Consider the following 19,754-nt stretch of genomic DNA (forward strand, 5'->3'; position numbering starts at 1 on the left):
TGTAGGATAGGTTCCTTTCTACAGTGTCAAGTTTTGTTACGATTTTCGCCGCTACAGAGCGCCAAAGAAATCTATGGACGTGTGACAATCGAATGTTCATAAATAGAAACCACTTCGTCAATCCTAACCTCGAAATTTTTGCGGTATCACAAAAGTGTGTGAACCCAGAGTTTAGTGAACAATAATTGGAAATTGTATATTAATATGTCCAGTACTGATGAATCTCTAGTAACTAAAAATTATTGCAAAGTATATAACCGACTCACAATCCTAAATCCTAATGATCAAATTAAGGAATTGCAAACAATACTTAGGGACAAAAATACTACTAGAAGTGATTTTAAATTTTATGCAGACAGACTCATACGCTTAGTAATCGAAGAAAGCCTGAATCAACTTCCATTTACGGACTGCCAAGTCATCACACCTACAGGGGCAACATATAAAGGTTTAAAGTACAAATCAGGTAATTGTGGTGTATCGATTATACGTTCTGGGGAGGCAATGGAACAAGGTCTCAGGGATTGTTGTCGTAGTATAAGGATAGGAAAAATTTTAGTAGAATCTGACGCTGATACCCATGATGCCAGGGTAGTCTATGCTAGGTTTCCTGAAGACATTGGACAAAGGCATGTTCTTCTCATGTATCCTATTATGTCTACTGGAAATACTGTTAGTCAAGCAGTGAATGTATTAAAGGAACATGGAGTTCAAGAAGAATGTATTATTCTCAGCAATTTATTTTGCACTCCCAAAGCTGTTGATGCCGTTTTACAATCTTACCCGAAACTGAAAATACTTACCTCAGAAATACACCCCGTTGCTCCAAATCATTTTGGCCAAAAGTACTTTGGTACAGATTAATTTATATCACAATATCATGTATTATTTTTTTAGATCTTTATGCATTGGTGCATTTTTAAGTAATTTTTTACCTAGTCATATTGAATTTGTTTGACATACAATTTTTACTTTTTTATATTGAGAACAGGAACACAATTATATAAAAAATTTACAGTCAATATACAATGTAAGTTCAAATCAGTGATGATTGTATTTAATTCAACTGAATAAAAGATTAGATAATAAAGAAAGAATTTATTAAAAATATAGGCTAAACATTTTTAGAAGGTCATGCAGACTGTTGCTGCAAGCGAACACAATTGAATATATTCACTGCCACCATCCTGTACATAATAATTGATGCTCTGTAAAAATTGCATTGTCAGTTTTTATCATTATCTAGTATAAATATTAAGTTGGCTAGAGACTCGTACAATTCAACTCTCAGTGTCATTTGTTTCAATTGAAAAAACTTACAATGATATATCTCCAACCTTGTTATTAAAATTTGATACTTACCCCTAATTTTTCTCCTATTATAGACTTTTGCTCATCAGAGAAACATTCTGACTTAACCAAAAACACATTGAATTGTTCTAAAAACTACAATAAGCATTGTTAATTCGATAACATCATTAAAATAACTAGTAATTATAATGGAATATTAATCTTTATGTAATTAAGCATACCTGTGATGCGGAATATGCTTCGTATCCAAACTTTTTTATAAAATCAACAGCATCCATGTAATTTTTCTTTTTACAAACTTCTACAAATTCTGTTAACCATTTTTGTGGAACCACCTGAGAGAAGTATCAAAAAATGAGAAGTTAAATTCATTCCAAGAAAATTTTCATACCCCTGTTACTTCCAACACAGTTTCTGTACTTATGGGAGTATCAGTTCCTTGTAGTTTAGCACAACTCTGAAGACATGTTATTGCTCTTCTCATATCTCCACCACTAGTTTCTACAAGAGTTTTCATTGCAACATCATCACAATTTATACTTTCTTTGTCACAAATCAACCTTAGTCTGAGAAAATATATGTAAATTTAAAATGAAAATTTACTGTAAAAAAAACAATATACATTTACCTTTCATGTATCTTCGTTTCATTCAAAGGTTTGAACCTGAATTTGCTGCATCGAGAAGTCAATGGTTCAATAATCCTAGAGACATAATTGCAAATTAAACAGAACCTTGTAGTTTTCGTCTCTTTTTCTATAGTCCTTCTTAAAGCTGCTTGAGCTGCATGTGTCATAGAATCAGCTTCATCTAATATGACAATTTTAAAGGGAGGACAAGGTTTTCCACTGAAAAAAAAACAGCTTTTTTCTTGCTTCTGCATGAAAGTGGAAAACCTACTCTTTTCTACTTGCACTGGCAGTCAGTTGAGAGAAAGACTTCACTTTATCCCTTATTACTTGTATTCCTCTTTCATCCGAGGCATTCAATTCCAAAATTCTTTCTCGATAAATATCCCCAAAAAGTTGTCTAGCAGCAGCCAATATAGTACTTGTTTTACCAGTACCTGGAGGCCCATAAAATAATAGATTTGGTAAATCTGCTCCACTGATACATTGTTCAAGTACTGCTACAACTTCATTTTGTTCAACAACATCGTTAACAGTTTCTGGACGGCTGTAATGCAGTTTATTTGTAATTAATAGTTATTGAACATATGTTGTACCTACTATTTTTCAACCCATGGTACCAGTTTCGATTTTTTTTGTGTTTTGGAGGTAGATGCACCTTTATCAATATTAGAATTTCCTAATTTTCCAGATTTCAAGAAAGACTGCATGTTGAATAGAAATATAACGTATTGTTCGATGTAAATTCAATATAATAAAATGTTAATTGAAAATATTATTTTAATTTTTCCTTTGAATATTTCAGTTGGCGCCAATTCAAAAATGATATATGAATAACCTCACATTTAAAATAAAAAACCATAGAACTAAGGAAATATTAATTTTTTCTGCTAGTTAAATTCATTAATAAAATAAAAAAAATAATTTTATAAGTTTATAAAGAAAGGATTTTCAAAACAAAAAAATACTAAGCCTATGAATTCAATAAATTTGGAATATTTCCATTCTTCAACCTTTGAACACAGAATATTAAGTTTTATTATTATGGTTTTTATATTCTATTTAATGGATTATTTATTTTTATGAATTGACAGTTAACCTCAATCCTTTGGCATCTTTCCTAAATATTTTTATTTGGAAATTTTGTAAATTAATTTACTACCATGTCTTGTTTCACAATGATGTATAGAGTTCTTTTTTGAGATTTCAACTAGGAAAATATCAATTGGTAATTTTTAGTTATTGCGTTTGAATCTAATTCGACCTATGTTCAGAAGTTAATCTTAAAATTTTTGAAAATCATTGAATGATTCCTAACACTTTTTTATTCTGTTGACTAGGGCGTTATGTTCTTATTCCTTTGGACGTTGGTTCTATATTAACCAATTGTTAATTTGTATAAGTATTTCAATGGAAAAAGGAAGCAATAGTCTTCTCTGGGAAAAATTAGTGGAACAATGAAATTTCATAGAAATATTATACATTATGGTTTAGTGCCTCATAATATTGGATAATGGTTTTCCCTGAATTGAATAGCACAAGATTTCTACCTCTCGATGAAAATTCAATGAATGCCTTCTTAGCCTAGTAATGGAAGTTATAGTATCCAGGAAAATCATTTTGGCTCTCTTTTTGTTAACAATAATATCTTTCTACATCACGTTTACCTTCAATAGCTGCCTAGTTAAGAGTATAAGCAAGTCAATTCCACGGGTATTGATTTAAAATTATATCCTAACATTTTATTATATTGTTGTTTTTTCAGTGGAACCCAATTGTTATAGATCAAAATTCTTTGGACCATTATGCAACAAATGTTCGGCTTGTTCCACTTCTAGAAAGCAATGAAACAGACATATCTTCGAAATATAAATATTTTCAAGACCAAGGTATGAGGCAATTACCTAGTGCCCTGATAATTGGAGTTAAAAAAGGGGGTACAAGGGCATTATTAGAATTCATTAGAATACATCCTGATGTCAGAGCTGCTGGTAGTGAGATCCACTTTTTCGATAAAAATTACATTAAAGGTACCTTAGCTGGAATTCATTACTGCAGAAATTTAATACTCAATATTGCAGGCTTTCAGTGGTACAGATCTCACATGCCTTCAACATTAGAAGGCCAACAAACTATAGAAAAAACCCCATCTTATTTCATAACAAAAGAGGCACCGAAAAGGGTGAATCACATGAATCCCTCCACTAAATTACTTGTAGTTGTAAGAAATCCTGTAACAAGAGCAATATCTGACTACACTCAGGCAGCTTCCAAAAGACCTGAGATGGACAAATTCGAATCTTTGGTTTTTATAAATGGAACGATAGGAAATTTGATTGATACGTCATGGGGCCCCATTAAACTCGGAATGTATGCTAGATATCTCTCAAGGTGGTTAAAATATTTTCCTCTATCTCAATTCTTATTTGTGAGCGGCGAAAGATTGATTTATGATCCAGCTGCTGAATTACATCGTGTTCAAAATTTTTTAGGCTTGAAGCAGGTTATCAATGAAAAACATTTTTATTTTAATGCGACAAAAGGTTTTCCTTGTCTTTTTAAGAGCGAGGGACATAGTGCTCCACACTGCCTTGGTAAAACTAAGGGAAGAAACCATCCAAAAGTTGAAAGAGCGGTTTTGCAAAGACTGAAAGATTTCTATAGACCTTTTAATAATAGATTTTACCAAATGACTGGGATTAATTTTGGATGGTCGTAACTCGGTTTTTCCATAGATTTTGGAAAATTAATTAATATTTTCACCATAGGAATATTATGATCTGAGTGACATTAGTTTTTTTCATAAGAATTTAGTGATATTTATCAGTATTTGTTGATTTTACATTGTTGAATTGTTGATTGTTTTTAATGTTATTTGAAAGTATTGATCGTTTTAGTTGTTTGATGACAGTTATTTCGTTATAAAAAATAGTTATGTACAATGTAGTTAATTTATTATTGGGATATTTACATTTGAATCTTGACTGATACTTAAACTATGTTTCGAAGAAACTCATAGTTTAAATACCTCATGTACAAATTAAACTCATGGTTATGTTTACATCCAGGGTAGGCAAAAACCCAAAATAATCAGGTTGTTTTGATGATTTGCATAGCATTTTCTAATTTTTTTTAAATAATTCATTAAAATTCTTTTGCGCCACTTCAAAATTATTTGGACATTCAGTATTGTTCTTGCCTCTCTTTACTTCTCAATCGAATTCTATTTAACTTGTTATTTCAGTCTTTTTTTATTATAATTTGATTTGTTTCCACAAATTTTTTTCTCTCCAGAATAAAATTTTGTTATAGCTTCTTTATTGAGAAGCTTGAAGCCTTGCTCAACCAGGTTTTTATATACTATCCTTTTTGAATGTAATATTATTAGTGACTAACGTATACGCTTCATAAATACTAACTTGCTTAGTATTACTTAGAAGTTAATTTTAATTTATTTAAAAAATAAATTTATGAATGAAAATGAGTATCTTAGATGAAAGGAAATTCAATTAAAAACAATGTTTCTTCAGGCAATAAATGAATACCATAATTTCAAAGTTTTTTAATATATTACCTACAACTTTTTCAAGTTTACATAATTACTTTTCCGATAGAAATCTATGTCTTCGTTACAAACATACCTTTGCAGATTCCAGAAAAAAATTACAAGGACTAGGAGGAAGTTCTTTATCAGCAAAAATTCATTATAAAATTTGAATTTCTCTGTTCTAAAACCAATATCATAAATGAGAAATATGTTAAAGTTGAGTTCTTCTTTGGAAAAAAGATGACCTTAAACATAAAAAACGCGCCTCATCATTCTTTTTTTCAATCCATATCTGTAGAATAGTGAGTCGATAATATTTTCATCTTATTCTTATCTAATATCTTCCTCGATGAATTTAGATTCGTCTATTTTGGAAGATCCATCATCGTTCAGTCCACCTATTGTTCACTAAATGGTTTTCACACACTTCCCGGCAGAAATTGAACCAGTCAATTACTGTGTGGTTCCCTTTAATATCTGCAGCCCGCCTCGCGATATAGCCTTGCGAAAACTTTTTTCGAAACTTAGCTTTCGAAGAACGAATTCTTTTTAATGGTCACTTATTTGGAGCACTGTTTACATGACCACACATATCCATCCATTATTTTCGATCTTTTGGTGCAACTCATTCTAATATTGCACTGATTACATACACACGAATTCTTTAGGTAAATGTTTACTATATAGAATTAATTTTAATAATTATTCAAAATTGATGACCTATTCTACATGTTTACCGTCGTATTTTTGACATTTATATTTTGTTTGTTTTCAGAAGATTAGGTTAGATTATGCGGTTTTTTTTCCATAATCATGGAAAGATATACACCTGAACAACGTTCAGAAATTGTTGATTTGTTTTATAAAAATAACTGCTCATTTGTGAGTACCCTGAGAAATTTGAGAAGGATTCATGGACGACATTTTTCGATTAGTCGACCCACTGTTCGTCGTTTTGTTGACAAATTTGAAAGTAAATCTTCGGACCCCACAAAAGTACCTGTACGACAAAGAAATGCACGCACAAAAGAAAATATTGACTTGGTAGCAGCAAGTGTGAAGGAAAATCCCAATTTATCGATCCCACGTCGTTCTCAACAATTAAATCTTTCTCAAACAACAACATGGAGAATTTTACGAAACGATTTGGGTTTACATGCTGAGCATGAAGCTCATCAAGAAAGCGACCTTGACAATTTGGACAAGAGTCATTCCTCTGATGCTTCGGTCGATTCCATCAATGAGGGTATCGAAATGAAATCACAAAACAAACCGTGTAGATCAAGAGAAAGGAATGATAAAGAGACAAGTGAGACTGACGAAACAAGTTCAGCTCAAAATCAAGAAAACACAGCTGTAAGTTTATTTCAATGAAGTTTTGAAAAGATGTATTCTTTTGTAACATGAGGTTGATTTGAAGTTTTTTTGCAGCCAAACCCAAATTCTCCTCCTGTAGCTCTGAATCAGAATTCCACTTCACCTCGTACAGCTGCGCCAGTTAGTCCTGATCCATCTGGAAGGAGCTCTTCACCTTCTGAGCCTCTTAGTCCGGTATCAAGTTATGTGAGTTCCAGCAGTGAATCCTAATGGAAATGAACAGAGAGAGATAGAGAGAAGCAAAGAAAGAGAATCAAGTGGAAGAAAAGAACAAACTGATACTGAAGGAAAATATTCAACAGGACCTATAACACTCTACAAAATTGAGTTTGTTTTGAAGCCATATCCCACAGAAATGGCTGGAGATGATGCTCTAGTCGAAACGCTGAATGAAAATTATTTGTTACAGTTGACCATCTTCACAATTATTTGACCATATGGGCAAACTTACACATCAAGTGTTTTAAATAACTGAAATAAAAGATTGGGAAAAGATCTAGGATTTTCTTGAGAAATGTTATTTCTGGATAAGTATTTTTAACTTTCACTATTATTTTATCATGTATTTCAGATATTGTTCATTGGAAATATTCTTTTTTGGAATAAATTGGTTGGCATTATTAATGTTTAATTTTATTTCAATTTCATGTGACTTAGGGTCAATATCTGATTGGCCTTCCAAAAAAAAAAAAGATTTAATAACAGCAAAGCTTGTTATTATACTTGTGAGTATTCATTGTTCTTACTTGTTGTATTAGAATGTTATTTGAAAGTATTGGTCGTATTATTATTTTGATGATAGTTTATCTCGTTATAAAAACACAGTTATGTACAAGTCAGTTAATTTATTATTGGAATATTTACATTTGGATACCTGCAAAATGTAACATTATCATTTGTATATATAGCATATATATTAGGAATATGCTCGTAGTTCTCAAAATCAATCAAGTCAATTTTTTCTCTGAAAAAAAAAATATATATCAAAAGTCTTTTAATTCGAAATATAATTAAGTTGGAATAGAAAGCTCGTATTTTTAAAATTTGAAAAAATATATAACTGAATTTCATAATGAAATTACAATGATTTTGACTGAAACTTTTAACGTAGTTTTGAAGGAACTTATAGTTTAAATACCTTATGTACAAATTAAACTCATGGTTATGTTTATACCCAGGGGTGGGCAAGAACCCAAAATAATCGGGTTGTTTTGATGATTCGCATGGTAGAACAAGCTTTGGGCCATGTTTCCTAAGTTTCTCAAATAAATCATCAAAGTTCTGTTCCTCATTTTTTTGTACCACTTCAAAATTATTTGGACATTCATTGTCTTTCCTTCTCCTTTTTACTTCACAATCTAATTCTATTTCACTTGTTACTTCAGCTTTTTTTCTCTTTTTATGATATTTTGACTCTTGTCCATTACATTTCTTCTCTCCAGAATAAAATTTTCTGATAGCTTCTTTATTGAGAAGCTTGAAACCTTTCTCAACCAGGTTTTTATATACTTTATACTTTTGCAATGTAATATGATTAAAGACTATTTTATACACATCATAAATACTAACTTGCTTGGTATTATAAGTTAATTCTAATTTATTCTAAAAATAAATTTATAATTAAAAAGAAGTATTTCAGATGAAAGGAAATTTACCTGTTCAATCAAGAATAAAGTTTCTTCAGGCAATAAATAAATACCAGATTTATCCTGAAAGCCAAAGTTTTTCAATATATTACCTACAACTTTTGTTAGTTTACATAAACCTTTATCTTCTATCCATATTCCTTTGCTCCTAGCACACCTGAAATTTCACCTGAACATTAAATGCAAGGAGTTGAAATATATGTAAATTTTCAAACCTTCTTTCTACTCTCACATAATCCAAAGAATTTTTTACATTATTCCGATAGTGATCCATTTCTTTTTTACAATCATATGCAGATTCTAGAAAGAATTTACTAGGAGGAAGTTCTATTTTCAGTAAAGGCTCATTATGAAATTTGAATAATTTCTCCGCTCTGAAAACAAAAACATACTGTGTGAAATAAATTAATGTTGAGGTTTTGCTAAAAAAAAAATGACATTAAACATAGATAGTAAATTACGAAAGCCTCACAAGTTTTTGTAATCCATATTAGCAGATGTTCTATTTTTTTTAATAATTCAAATATTCCAATATAAATATTATCACAACTATATGTAAACATTTTTAAGTATTTTAGAGGTTGAAGTTTGAGACCACAGAACACAAATTTCTACCTTATGTCTATGAAACATTGGACCTACTATTATATATTACACATTTACCATTTTAAAAATTCAATATTCTTGAGGCACCATCAAAAACAAATATTATTCTTAAAGATGAAAAACTATCTATGAAAAAAGATAACTGATAAGTTTAATTTTTGTTTTAATTATTTATTATCAAGAAAAATTATTATCAAAAAATGTCTATGAACGACTCCCACATTATTAGAAGATCCGTCATTTTGTTCAATGCTTATTCTTCATTGATGCAAAATTAAACAATTATATATTTGTCAACCCATTGTTTAGGTTTATATATTTTTGTATTGTGTTAAGTTCGATAAAGACGACATTTTCTTCATGGTGTCCTGTTGATAATTAATTCGATTTCCAGTGTTACAGACTTTAAAAATGACTACTTCTGAACAAATAGGTTTGAACAAAACATGGGAATTATCCCTATATGAATTACATCGTACCCCCCAAGAAGCTATAACCGACAATAATGTAGAAATTGCTGTATCTCCTAGAAGTCTCCATAGTGAATTAATGTGCCCCATTTGCTTGGACATGTTGAAGAAAACGATGACTACAAAAGAATGCTTGCATAGGTTTTGTTCTGACTGTATTATAACGGCTTTGAGATCAGGCAACAAAGAGTGTCCTACATGCAGAAAAAAGTTGGTTTCCAAACGATCTCTAAGACCAGATCCCAATTTTGACTTGCTAATTGCTAAGATTTACCCTAGTAGAGATGAGTATGAAGCTCATCAAGAAAGAGTCCTTGCCAAACTGAACAAGAGTCATTCCTCTGCTGCTTTGGTCAATTCTATCAATGAGGGTATCAAAATGCAATCACAAAACAGACCAAACAGATCAAGAAAAATGAATGATAATGAGAGAAGTGAGGCTAACGAAACAAGTTCAGCACAAAATCAAGAAAACCCAGCTGTAAGTTAAAAGTTTTGAAAAGGTGTAATCTTTTGTAACATATGATTGATTTGAAATTTTTTTTGCAGCCAAACCCAAATCCTCCACCTGCAGCTGTCAATCAGAATTCCAATCCTCCGAGTACAGCTGCGCCTGGTAGTCCTGTACCATCCGGAAGAAGCTCTCCACCATCTCAGCCTCCTAGTCCAGTATCGAGTAATGTAAGTTCCATCAGTAAATCCTTAGGAAAACGACCAAAGAGTGTTATGACATCAGAGAGAAGCGAAGAAAGTGAATCAAGTGAAAGAACAGAACAAACTGATACTGAAGGAGAAGGTCCATCAGAACCTATGACACTCAATGAAATAGAGTTGGTTTTCAAGCCACATCCTACAGAAATGGCGGGAGATAATGCTCTTGTCAAAGCACTGAAAGAAAATTCTATTCGTTACATAAAAACGACAGCTAATGCCACAGTTGACCATCTTCACAAATACTTGGCAATGCGCTTAACCTTAGATTTGGAATCTCAACTTTCTGCATCTCAGCATAATTCAGTGAATTTCTGTATATATATATCTCCCTCTGCTGGGCAATATGTACAACTTAATGGTAACCAAACATTGGGACAGGTAAATGATAAGTATTGGAAGGTTAATAAACCTTTAGAAATGTATTATTCTTGGAAAAAGGCATAGAAATCTTCTGGCCCTAGAAAAAAAAGGAAAAGGAGGAAACCGAAAAGATACTACCGTCGATTTCCATTGTGTGTTTTCCATAATGATACATTGATTTCCACTTTCAGTTCCATATTTTGTGCTTATTAGTTTAGATTATTATTTATTATTGTGATATCTACGGTTTTTTTTCATTTTACACCAAATGTTGTAAATAACTGAAGTAACTGATTTTGTAATTTGGAAAAAGATTTAGGATTTTTTGTTCTTATTGGTTTTTTTAAGAAATGTTATTTCTGGATAAGTATTTTCAACTAGCATTTTTATTTTATCATGTATTTCAAAAATTGTTTGTTGCAAGTGTCATGTTTTTATTTAGAATAAATTGGTTGGCATTATTAATGTTTAATTTTTTTTCAATTTCATGTGACTTCTGGTCAATATCTGATTGGCCTTAGAAAAAAGTTTTCAACACTTATTCGAAAAGTAGAGCTACTTATTCTCACTATGAACTGGAGGAATTGAATAATTCGTTGGGCCCAATCATTTATGACCATTCTCAGATCAAAATAAGAAAATTAGAGACAGAAAAACAATTTACAAAATGTATTAGTAACAATAACATTTATTCGTTTTTGAAGTTGGCTGCCCTCTTATTAACAAAAGCATTCATTCCTTCCCTACGATCTTCAGTGGCAAAAGTACCGTGGAATGTCCTTTTTTCGAAATGAAGACCTTCCTGTAGAGTTGATTCGAAAGCTGTGTTTACAGCTTCTTTGCAAAGTCCATTTATGAGCTGGGAGTTTGATGCTATTTTTTCTCCTAGCTTGATCGTTTCTTCAAGAAGTTTTTCAGGTGGAAAAACTTTACTTACAAGTCCCATTTTCTCTGCTTCTTGTGCGTTTACTTGGTTTCCTTAAAAATAAGCTTTCAGGTTTTGTATTATCCTTCTATTTGAGGTATCTTACCAGTTAGTACCATTTCCATTGCTTTTGACTTTCCTACAGCCCTGGGGAGTCTTTGGGTACCACCTGCACCGGGTATAGTACCCAAGAGAATTTCGGGTTGGCCAAATTTAGCTTTTTCTCCGGCATAGATTATATCGCACATCATAGCTAGTTCGCAACCACCACCAAGCTGTAAATATCATAATATTCATTAGATGTAAGTAAGATAAATTGGAGACGATTCATATAAAGACACACTAGTATTTCTAGACATCTCAGACATAAGTTACTCGTTTATATAACTTACAGCGTAACCATTCACAGCTGCTATAACTGGCTTGACGGTTTTGGCAACCCTGTTCCATTGTTCTAGGAAGTTACCACTGACACACTTGGAGTAAGTGTAGGACTCCATTTCTTTGATATCAGCGCCAGCAGCAAATGCTTTTTCACTTCCAGTTATGATGATAGCACCAACATCTTTATCGGCTTCTAAAGTGTCTAAGGCTTGGGCTACCTCAGTCATGAGTTTGTCGCAGAGGGCATTCAAAGCTTTAGGCCTGTTTAAGGTTATGAGTCCTACGTTATTTTTGGCTCCTGCTTTTTCCACTTTGATGAGTTCATAATTTGCTGAAAGAATAAAAATTAAATTTTAGAAGGTTCATGTTTGGGCTGATTACGGTCCTGTTGAGTTCAATAGTGCACACAAGTTTTGTAATGACATTTTATCGAAGTTTTTAGTGATAATTATTTATGTTAATTATTTTGAGATAATGTGTTGTTGTTGTTAGGCTAAATTTCGAGGAACATTATAATTTGGAAAATACATCAGTGTGGGATGTGAGGTTAAGTACACTTACCTCTTTATTATTTTTATTATCATCTAAAATAAATATTTACTTCATACCTGCAATTGATGAATAATATTTCATTGAATTGAACACATTTTTGTTGATCACCAATTTATTTGACGAACTGATTAGTTTTAACAAAGATTTTGATGCCATTTTAACGATGTAATAAACTGTATTCCTTAAAATCAACAGAAACGTATTCAAATTGGAGCCTATTTGCTTTTTGAATGCTCAATGATAACTGATAAGAAAATCAAGAATTTTATTTAAGAACCGGTTTGCGCAACTTATTTATAAGTTGAAAACAAGAGAATACAGGGTCGGATTTGGATCAATCAGATCAAAGTTCAATTGATCTCTTGCAATAATATACTATCGATATCGATAAAAAAGAGGAGGGATTTATTGTTTATTTTTCATTGATGGTAATCGATACAGTTTTTCAATTTAGAAATTAATTCTTGATTGCTGTTGGTTGATTTAAATTTAGACATCTATGAAAAACATGATGAACTACACCGAATTTGAAGATGATGATTTGTAGGAACCTATAGAATTAATTACTACTTTCTTGATTAATGTATAGATGGCGCCTTCTACCTAGTTAGGCAACTCTAAATACTTCATATTAAAGAAGGTAGTTTGATGGACAGTTTCAAATGAAAATGTGCATCTTGATAGGAAAATCTTCAAGATAGTTCTTATCAAAAGAAGCAAAATATTCAGTTTGTAGGATATTTGTAAAATGATACAGGGATATGATTGTGATGGTTTTAATTCACTGTATTAATTCCTAGATTTTTCTGGGATCATGATTTTTCGTTTTCAAAATACATGAAATGAAAATTTCCCACAAATAGCTCTTTTTTTCAGGTTGATAAGTTTCGGTGCACTGAATCCGCCTACGCAACTAGTAATCAGGCCACGGTTCTAATCTATTGCCGTTAGTTTAATTACTATCTACTCTTAAATTCCCATTTGCTAAAACATTAAAGTTAATTATCTCAACAACAATCTGATCTAATTATGGATCTTCATGAGGCTCACTTCAAATTCAAAAATATTCAATCGGCTACTGTATCATCGCGTTATCCTAGTCATGATCTTCTCACATGTTGGTTTCTGCATCAGCTAATAAAATAAAACAGCTTTTACAATTCTTCACTCCTATTATTTCAATCTGAATTGTACATATCTTGAATGAACCCATTTCTTTACGTTTGTTAACAGGATCATTGTTTTCATGATCATTCTTTATCAGATTGAACTGAATATGTTATTTGGTGAATAGGTTTACTGTTTTATGATTGTATGAAGAGAAATCCTTGCTATTCTCGACTTGAAAGTACTGTTATTAGTTATCTTAGTTATTGCTTACTAGGCTTTGGAAAAAATTGAAGAAAAGTCTTTTGGACTCTCTAAGAATGTGTACAGCTGAGGGTTTATTAATTAACTCAATCTCTAAAAACGTTTCTAGTCCTGCCAAATTGTACTCAGTGGTTTCTCCATTCCTTCTATCTCATAGAAAAAACATTAAATATAACTACTGTAAACTTTGCTCTATGGTTCATTATATCCTGATGTCAAATCAGGGGTTTTTGCGCGATGGTTCAAACTGTCATTATCTACTGAATTAACCAGCAACGTCACAAGTTAATAAAACATAGAATTATGTTATAATAATTCTTTTTTGAACCATTTTTCCACATTTAATAATAAATAACATAACCAATTCCTCAAATTCAGGAAAAGCGAAGAAGAAAATAATTTGTACCTCTGGTTTCACTTCATTCGACTAACTCAAACAACTTATTCTGTTTCTTTATGAGAAGTGAGAGTACTGATTGCGAGTTTTCAAGAAAAAAAATCCATTTAATTGATAGCAACAGATACGAGACGTGTTGTGGAAAGAAAAAACGAACTGAAAACTTCTGTAATTACTATACTCAGATGGATATTAAGGTTAGATGGGCTGAAAGTACTAGCATAAATTATTACACTCAAGAATATCTAGGCATTTCTACATAATTTCACACATTTAAATTTAATAATCGCATTATGCATAAATACGGTAATGTTCCTATTTTTTCTGATAGTTTAATGGAACCGTCACCCAAAGTGTATTTTAATAATTAAAACTCTTGTAGAACTTGCATATCTACCTCAATTCCTTTCACACTGTTCTTCAAGAATGCATTTCATTGCGTTTATTTTCGATTTATTGCAAAAAATACTAATTTTTCCAACTTTAACAACCTGCATAGCGAAAATTAGAAGAGTAAGGAGTTTTTTTTTTGTATTCATTAGTGATATCTAGATATATTCTTGGCTTTCTTCAACTTCAGCGATAATGACGCCTCTTATTGTACATTCCTCTTTCAATTCAAACAATTTTTGAAACAAAAGAAACACAGAATTTGGTTTTATAGGGGATTTCTTAGTATCTAATAAAAAAAACTGATTGTGCACTATGGTTAGTTTGAAATTATTATAATTTGAATTTGTATTTCAATTGTATGATTGTTTTACTTATAATTTGTGAATATTAGACCAATTGAAAAGTCCCCGGTCTGATGCACAGATGGAGGTGCTAGTATTAAATCCATATGATTTTTTAGTTAGTTCCAACCTTCAAACGATACGTGTCAAAATTTGACAGTAGTCCGACCATTAGTTTGTGAGATATTGCATTGTGAGTGTAGCTACTTTTGTTATTTGAAAAAAGATGGAAAAAAGCCTTTCGAGTGCTGATAAAATATTGCTTTTAGAAGGAAAAAATACAGTTGAAGCATAATCTTGGCTTGATGAAGAGTTTCAAGGGTTTGCACCAGGAAAATCAACCATCATTGATTAGTATGCTAAGATTGAACGTGGTGAAATGAGCACCGAAGACGGCGAATGCAGTGAACGCCCAAAAGAGGCTGTTACTGACAACAACGTGTTAATGATTCTGAGCAGTGTTCAAAGCTGTTTAAGTGCAATAAACCTGAATTTTTGCGTGGATATGTGACAATGGATGAAACATGGCTCTATCATTTCACTCCGGAGTCCAATCGACAGACAGCTGAGTGGACTACACACGATGAACCGAATCCAAAGCGTGGAAAAACACAACAGTCAGCTGGCAAGATTAAGGCATCAGTATTCTGGGATGTGCAGGGTATAATATTCATTGATTACCTCCAAAAAGGCCTGACCATCAACAGCGATCATTATATAGCGTTATTGGTTCGTTTAAAGGATGAAATCGTTAAAAAACGGCCCCATTTGAAGAAAAAAAGGTGCTTTTTCATCAAGACTATCCACCCTATCAGTTTGTAACAATAACTCTGGGCCACCTTTTATACACCTCGTATACCCAGACAAATCCGTTTTCATAATTAAGAATACACCTTTTTCCGATCATTTTCAATTTATTTTGATAGACGTAGAACGGTAAGAATAAATAGGCATATTAACAGTTGAATGCATCGGCGTTCACCAATGAAATTCTCCAATTTAATATCTAATATCACTCAACTATCAATTTGAATCGGAATAGTTTCACATCTTCATCTCCTAAACCACTTTCAATTTGATAAATCTCATTGTGAACAGTTAACTCCACTTGAATGGCGAATTAAGTCTGATATTACTTATGTAGGTTGGTCAGATACTTTGTTCTTTGTAATTTCCTGCTATACTTTTAAGGAAGTCGAACGTTTATTGGATGCCGATGATCGCTGTCTAGAAATTCGATATTGTTTTGGAATTATACAAAATCATTAACACTTAAAAGTACAGGGTTTACCAATAAGAGGTTTCATCTTGAAAATCCCGCCTTCTGGGCAGCTGTCACTTTTGAAGCTGTCATCTTTTGACATTTGACAAGAGAAAACTACGTCATTAGTAAAAATGGGAGGATATATGCGTCAACAACGCCTTAAAATTGTTAAAATTTAATTTATTTCAAAAAACTAAATCACTTTTGGGACTTCGTGAAGCACGTGTAGTGGAACTGGTAGGAAAACTGCCTTCTTTGATTTTTTGGACATTTTTGCGGGAATTATATAATTTTCATCCATTTCTACAATCTTTACATTTTTGTTTTTTCATAAACACGATAGTGAGTCTCATTCAAAAATTAATATACGTCCCCAACGATAAAATTAAATTGAATTGAAAATTCAAATTAACTGGTATGACATAAAAGTTTGTATGCACCACTGGTATTAAAAGATGTTGATGCTCTTGGGGCATAAACATCTACTCAATGCCCTTGGTACATAAATAACTATTATTAATGTAATATAATCACACAAAAGTCCATGAGGTTGAAATGCAAGAGGATTGTACGAACAGAATGATAAATCACATTTTATATATATATTTAGGCGTATAGGTTTGTGGTCTCCAAGGGTACTATTTTAGGCCAATTGAAAAGTCTCCGGTTTGATACACAGATGGCGGTGCTAGTATTAAATCCATATGATTTTTAGTTAGTACCAACCTTCAAACGATACGTGTCAAAATTTGACAGCAGTCCGAGAATTAGTTTATGAGGTATTACGTTGTGAGTGTAGCTACTTTTGTTATTTGAAAAAAGATGAAAACAAAATAATTTCGTGTGCTGATGAAATATTGCTTTTTAAAGGGAAAAAATACAGTCGAAGCAAAATCTTGGCTTGATGAAGAGTTTCTGGGCTCTGCACCAGGAAAATCAACCATCATTGATTGTTATGCTAAGTTTAAACGTGGTGAAATGAGAACTGAAGACGGCGAATGCAGTGGACGCCCAAAAGAGGCTGTCACCGACGAAAAGATCAAGAGGTTCAAAATTGGTGCCGCGCGAACTCTCAATCGATCAAAAGCAACAACGTGCATGGGCGCCCGCAGAGGGGGGCCAGGGGGGGCCATGGCCCCCCCTGAGATTTTGATTGTATCATTTTTCAGCACAACACCCTCAATATAACTTTCTCAATCCAAAGGGCAAGGAAAAAAGGAAAGTAATGGATTCACAACAATTTTCCGGTTTTCAATGACAATCATGGACGCCTTATCGTTTTTCAATAATTTTCATTTTGCCCCCCCTGAGAAAAATTTCTGCGGGCGCCCATGACAACGTGTTAATGATTCTGAGCAGTGTTTGAAGTTGTTTAAGTGCAATAAACCTGAATTTTTGCGTCGATATGTCACAATAGATGAAACATGGCTCCATCATTTCCCTCCGGAGTCCAATCGACAGTCAGCTGAGTGGACTGCACTACTGCACACGATGAACCGAATCCAAAACGAGGAAAAACACAACAGTCAGCTAGCAAGGTTATGGCATGAATATTCTGAGATGCGCTAGGTATAATTTTCATTGATTACCTCCAAAAGGGCCAGACCATCGACAGTGATTATTATAGCGTTATTGGATCGTTTAAAGGATGAAATCTTTAAAAAACAGCCCCATTCTGCTGTTCCATCAAGACAATGCGCGGTGTCACAAATCAATAAAAACAATGGCAAAATTGCACCAATTGGGCTTCGAATTGCTTGTGCATCCACTGTATTCGCCAGATCTGGTCCCCAGCGACTTTTTCCTGTTCTCAGACCTCAAAATAATACTCGCTGGAAAGAAATTGAGCGCCAATGAAGAAGAAATCCCCGAAACTGAGGCCTATTTTGAAGCGAAAGGCAATTCGTATTACAAAAATGATATCGAAAAGTTGGGAGATCGCTATAATCGTTGTATCGCCCTCGAAGGAAACTATGTTGAATAATAAAATCGAATTTTTCCGAAAAAATGTGTTTTACTAAGGTAGACCGGGGACTTTTTAAGGCTGTGTTTGTCTCCTTTCGCTTCTATGAAACCATTCAGGATACCAACAGACACGTAGCAAAAAGGTGCAATCGGCGCTTAAATGAACGCGCGCTCAAAAGCTCCTTATTTTACGTCAGCGCCTTCTTAATGTTTTTTCTTCCCTAGTTTTAATTGTCCACTATCTTTCTCGCAAAAAACTGCCGCAAAGCAGCATATAACGCAAATTACCAACTACAAGGTCCATTAAAAAAAGTAGGTACATCGACCCGTCCAAATTTAAAAACACAATCTGTCCATCGTTGCCGAACTTGTACACCTTAAATGGCGCGTAAAGATGGAAATCTACCTAAAATATCACTTCGTTTCTAGACACATAACACCGCATAAAAGTGCAATTTCCGACACATTAATACACAGCGTGAAAAGTGCACGTCTTCGTCTCGACCATTTCGAAAATTTAACAGTAAATTTCCGCAATAATATTAACCCACTAAAGCCCGCTAACAATAAAGTTAATTCGATGTAGTGTGTGTTATTATTAACCTTGATGTTCAACGGACAGAAGAAATGCAATTTGCACCAGACGCCAGGTATCTAGATAGCGATGGCCGTAAGAGGTTTTGGATGGATATTTTTAAATTACCATTTTTCGTTATACGGCGATTACGAGAGAAGAGAGAAAGTCCAATAAATATTTCGACGAGATAACAAATCGCCATGGAAGATTTAAAGCTGCGAAAATGGCGAATTTTACGACGAAAGTGAAATTATAATCGATCGGTATTTTTATATTAAATATTTTATGAGGTCGATTCGTCGCCGATGTCTTGTTAACTTAATACGCTTATACGGAAAGAGAAATTGAAAGGAAATCCTGTTATGCTTCAACTTACATCCGAATTTTGATTGTTACATCGATTTAAAGTGGCCTCAGAGTACTAAACATAGATAGAGGGAGCATAACAGGCCAATTGAAAAGTTCCCGGTCTACCATAGTAAAACACATTTTTTTTGGCAAAATTCGATTTTATTATTCAACATAGTTACCTTCGAGGGCGATACAGTGATTATAGCGATCTTCCAACTTTTCGATACCATTTTTGTAGTACGATTTGTCTTTCGCTTCAAAATAGGCCCCAGTTTCGGCGATTACTTCGTCATTGGCGCTAAATTTCCTTCCAGCGAGCATTTTTTTGAGGTCTGAGAACAGGAAAAAGTCGCTGGGGGCCAAATCTGGCGAATACGGTGGATGCAGAAGCAATCCTAAGCACAATTGATGCAATTTTAACATTGTTTTTATTGATTTGTGACACGACGCATTGTCTTGATGAAATAGCACCTTTTTTTTTCTTCAAATGGGGCCATTTTTTTAAAGGATTTTATCCTTAAAACGTTTCGTTTCAATAACGCTATATAATAATAGCTGTTGATGGTCTGGCCCTC

General features: G+C 32.9%; 7 protein-coding genes across 8 annotated transcripts; 4 read left to right on the plus strand and 3 right to left on the minus strand.

Moving 5' to 3' along the window:
- Window positions 1–15: 15 nt before the first annotated feature.
- On the plus strand, window positions 16–1,300 carry LOC123681612 (uracil phosphoribosyltransferase homolog). The gene has a single exon (XM_045619805.1). The coding sequence runs from the start codon at window positions 205–207 to the stop codon at window positions 862–864; it is 660 nt and encodes a 219-aa protein (XP_045475761.1). The 5' UTR covers window positions 16–204; the 3' UTR covers window positions 865–1,300.
- On the minus strand, window positions 1,084–2,774 carry LOC123681610 (replication factor C subunit 4). Its single transcript, XM_045619801.1, has 7 exons — window positions 2,540–2,774; window positions 2,211–2,486; window positions 1,940–2,158; window positions 1,703–1,877; window positions 1,533–1,646; window positions 1,363–1,446; window positions 1,084–1,208 (listed from the first exon to the last, which is right to left on the minus strand). The coding sequence occupies exons 1-7, from the start codon at window positions 2,647–2,649 to the stop codon at window positions 1,125–1,127; spliced, it is 1,062 nt and encodes a 353-aa protein (XP_045475757.1). The 5' UTR covers window positions 2,650–2,774; the 3' UTR covers window positions 1,084–1,124.
- Window positions 2,775–3,026: 252 nt separating this feature from the next.
- LOC123682248 (heparan sulfate glucosamine 3-O-sulfotransferase 3B1) lies at window positions 3,027–5,491 on the plus strand. The gene is made up of 4 exons (XM_045620782.1): window positions 3,027–3,167; window positions 3,280–3,652; window positions 3,705–3,969; window positions 4,021–5,491. The coding sequence occupies exons 2-4, from the start codon at window positions 3,530–3,532 to the stop codon at window positions 4,656–4,658; spliced, it is 1,026 nt and encodes a 341-aa protein (XP_045476738.1). The 5' UTR covers window positions 3,027–3,167; window positions 3,280–3,529; the 3' UTR covers window positions 4,659–5,491.
- A 552-nt stretch (window positions 5,492–6,043) lies between these two features.
- Window positions 6,044–7,483, plus strand: LOC123682250. Its single transcript, XM_045620785.1, has 3 exons — window positions 6,044–6,154; window positions 6,262–6,842; window positions 6,918–7,483. The coding sequence occupies exons 2-3, from the start codon at window positions 6,300–6,302 to the stop codon at window positions 7,071–7,073; spliced, it is 699 nt and encodes a 232-aa protein (XP_045476741.1). The 5' UTR covers window positions 6,044–6,154; window positions 6,262–6,299; the 3' UTR covers window positions 7,074–7,483.
- A 205-nt stretch (window positions 7,484–7,688) lies between these two features.
- Window positions 7,689–9,099, minus strand: LOC123682249. 2 transcript variants are annotated; one of them, XM_045620783.1, is made up of 5 exons: window positions 8,982–9,099; window positions 8,725–8,883; window positions 8,519–8,666; window positions 8,002–8,465; window positions 7,689–7,827 (listed from the first exon to the last, which is right to left on the minus strand). In XM_045620783.1, exons 1-5 carry the CDS (start codon window positions 8,996–8,998, stop codon window positions 7,704–7,706), a joined length of 912 nt encoding a protein of 303 aa, XP_045476739.1. In that variant the 5' UTR covers window positions 8,999–9,099; the 3' UTR covers window positions 7,689–7,703. The 2 variants fall into 2 exon arrangements, with proteins under 2 accessions (XP_045476739.1, XP_045476740.1); XM_045620784.1 differs by having other exon boundaries at window positions 8,725–8,900; window positions 8,982–9,083.
- A 235-nt stretch (window positions 9,100–9,334) lies between these two features.
- Window positions 9,335–11,124, plus strand: LOC123681989 (E3 ubiquitin-protein ligase RING1). Its single transcript, XM_045620367.1, has 2 exons — window positions 9,335–10,066; window positions 10,135–11,124. Exons 1-2 carry the CDS (start codon window positions 9,527–9,529, stop codon window positions 10,741–10,743), a joined length of 1,149 nt encoding a protein of 382 aa, XP_045476323.1. The 5' UTR covers window positions 9,335–9,526; the 3' UTR covers window positions 10,744–11,124.
- Window positions 11,125–11,313: 189 nt separating this feature from the next.
- On the minus strand, window positions 11,314–12,832 carry LOC123681990 (enoyl-CoA hydratase, mitochondrial). Its single transcript, XM_045620368.1, has 4 exons — window positions 12,577–12,832; window positions 11,977–12,299; window positions 11,691–11,859; window positions 11,314–11,637 (listed from the first exon to the last, which is right to left on the minus strand). Exons 1-4 carry the CDS (start codon window positions 12,674–12,676, stop codon window positions 11,348–11,350), a joined length of 882 nt encoding a protein of 293 aa, XP_045476324.1. The 5' UTR covers window positions 12,677–12,832; the 3' UTR covers window positions 11,314–11,347.
- Between the last annotated feature and the right edge of the window lie 6,922 nt (window positions 12,833–19,754).

Source organism: Harmonia axyridis, chromosome 6, assembly GCF_914767665.1.
Source record: "Harmonia axyridis chromosome 6, icHarAxyr1.1, whole genome shotgun sequence".
NCBI lineage: Eukaryota > Metazoa > Arthropoda > Insecta > Coleoptera > Coccinellidae > Harmonia > Harmonia axyridis.

Bases quoted from the DNA above. Each gene is read 5' to 3' on its own strand.
- LOC123681990 (XM_045620368.1), bottom strand. From the start codon at position 12,676: ATGGCATCAAAATCTTTGTTAAAACTAATCAGTTCGTCAAATAAATTG. The intron at 12,300-12,576 runs GTATGAAGTAAA...TTATTCTTTCAG, and splicing joins ATATTATTCATCAATTGCAG to CAAATTATGAACTCATCAAA. The intron at 11,638-11,690 runs GTAAGATACCTC...CTTATTTTTAAG, and splicing joins AATGGAAATGGTACTAACTG to GAAACCAAGTAAACGCACAA.
- LOC123681612 (XM_045619805.1), top strand. From the start codon at position 205: ATGTCCAGTACTGATGAATCTCTAGTAACTAAAAATTATTGCAAAGTA.
- LOC123682249 (XM_045620783.1), bottom strand. The intron at 8,667-8,724 runs GTTTGAAAATTT...GTGAAATTTCAG, and splicing joins TATGTGAGAGTAGAAAGAAG to GTGTGCTAGGAGCAAAGGAA. The intron at 7,828-8,001 runs GTATTTAAACTA...TTTTTTTTTCAG, and splicing joins GAGTTTAATTTGTACATAAG to AGAAAAAATTGACTTGATTG.
- LOC123681610 (XM_045619801.1), bottom strand. From the start codon at position 2,649: ATGCAGTCTTTCTTGAAATCTGGAAAATTAGGAAATTCTAATATTGAT. The intron at 1,447-1,532 runs GTATGCTTAATT...TGCTTATTGTAG, and splicing joins AAGCATATTCCGCATCACAG to TTTTTAGAACAATTCAATGT. The intron at 1,209-1,362 runs GTAAGTATCAAA...CAATTTTTACAG, and splicing joins TAATAGGAGAAAAATTAGGG to AGCATCAATTATTATGTACA.
- LOC123682250 (XM_045620785.1), top strand. From the start codon at position 6,300: ATGGAAAGATATACACCTGAACAACGTTCAGAAATTGTTGATTTGTTT. The intron at 6,843-6,917 runs GTAAGTTTATTT...GTTTTTTTGCAG, and splicing joins AAAATCAAGAAAACACAGCT to CCAAACCCAAATTCTCCTCC.
- LOC123682248 (XM_045620782.1), top strand. From the start codon at position 3,530: ATGGAAGTTATAGTATCCAGGAAAATCATTTTGGCTCTCTTTTTGTTA. The intron at 3,653-3,704 runs GTATTGATTTAA...TTGTTTTTTCAG, and splicing joins TAAGCAAGTCAATTCCACGG to TGGAACCCAATTGTTATAGA. The intron at 3,970-4,020 runs GTACCTTAGCTG...TCAATATTGCAG, and splicing joins CGATAAAAATTACATTAAAG to GCTTTCAGTGGTACAGATCT.
- LOC123681989 (XM_045620367.1), top strand. From the start codon at position 9,527: ATGACTACTTCTGAACAAATAGGTTTGAACAAAACATGGGAATTATCC. The intron at 10,067-10,134 runs GTAAGTTAAAAG...TTTTTTTTGCAG, and splicing joins AAAATCAAGAAAACCCAGCT to CCAAACCCAAATCCTCCACC.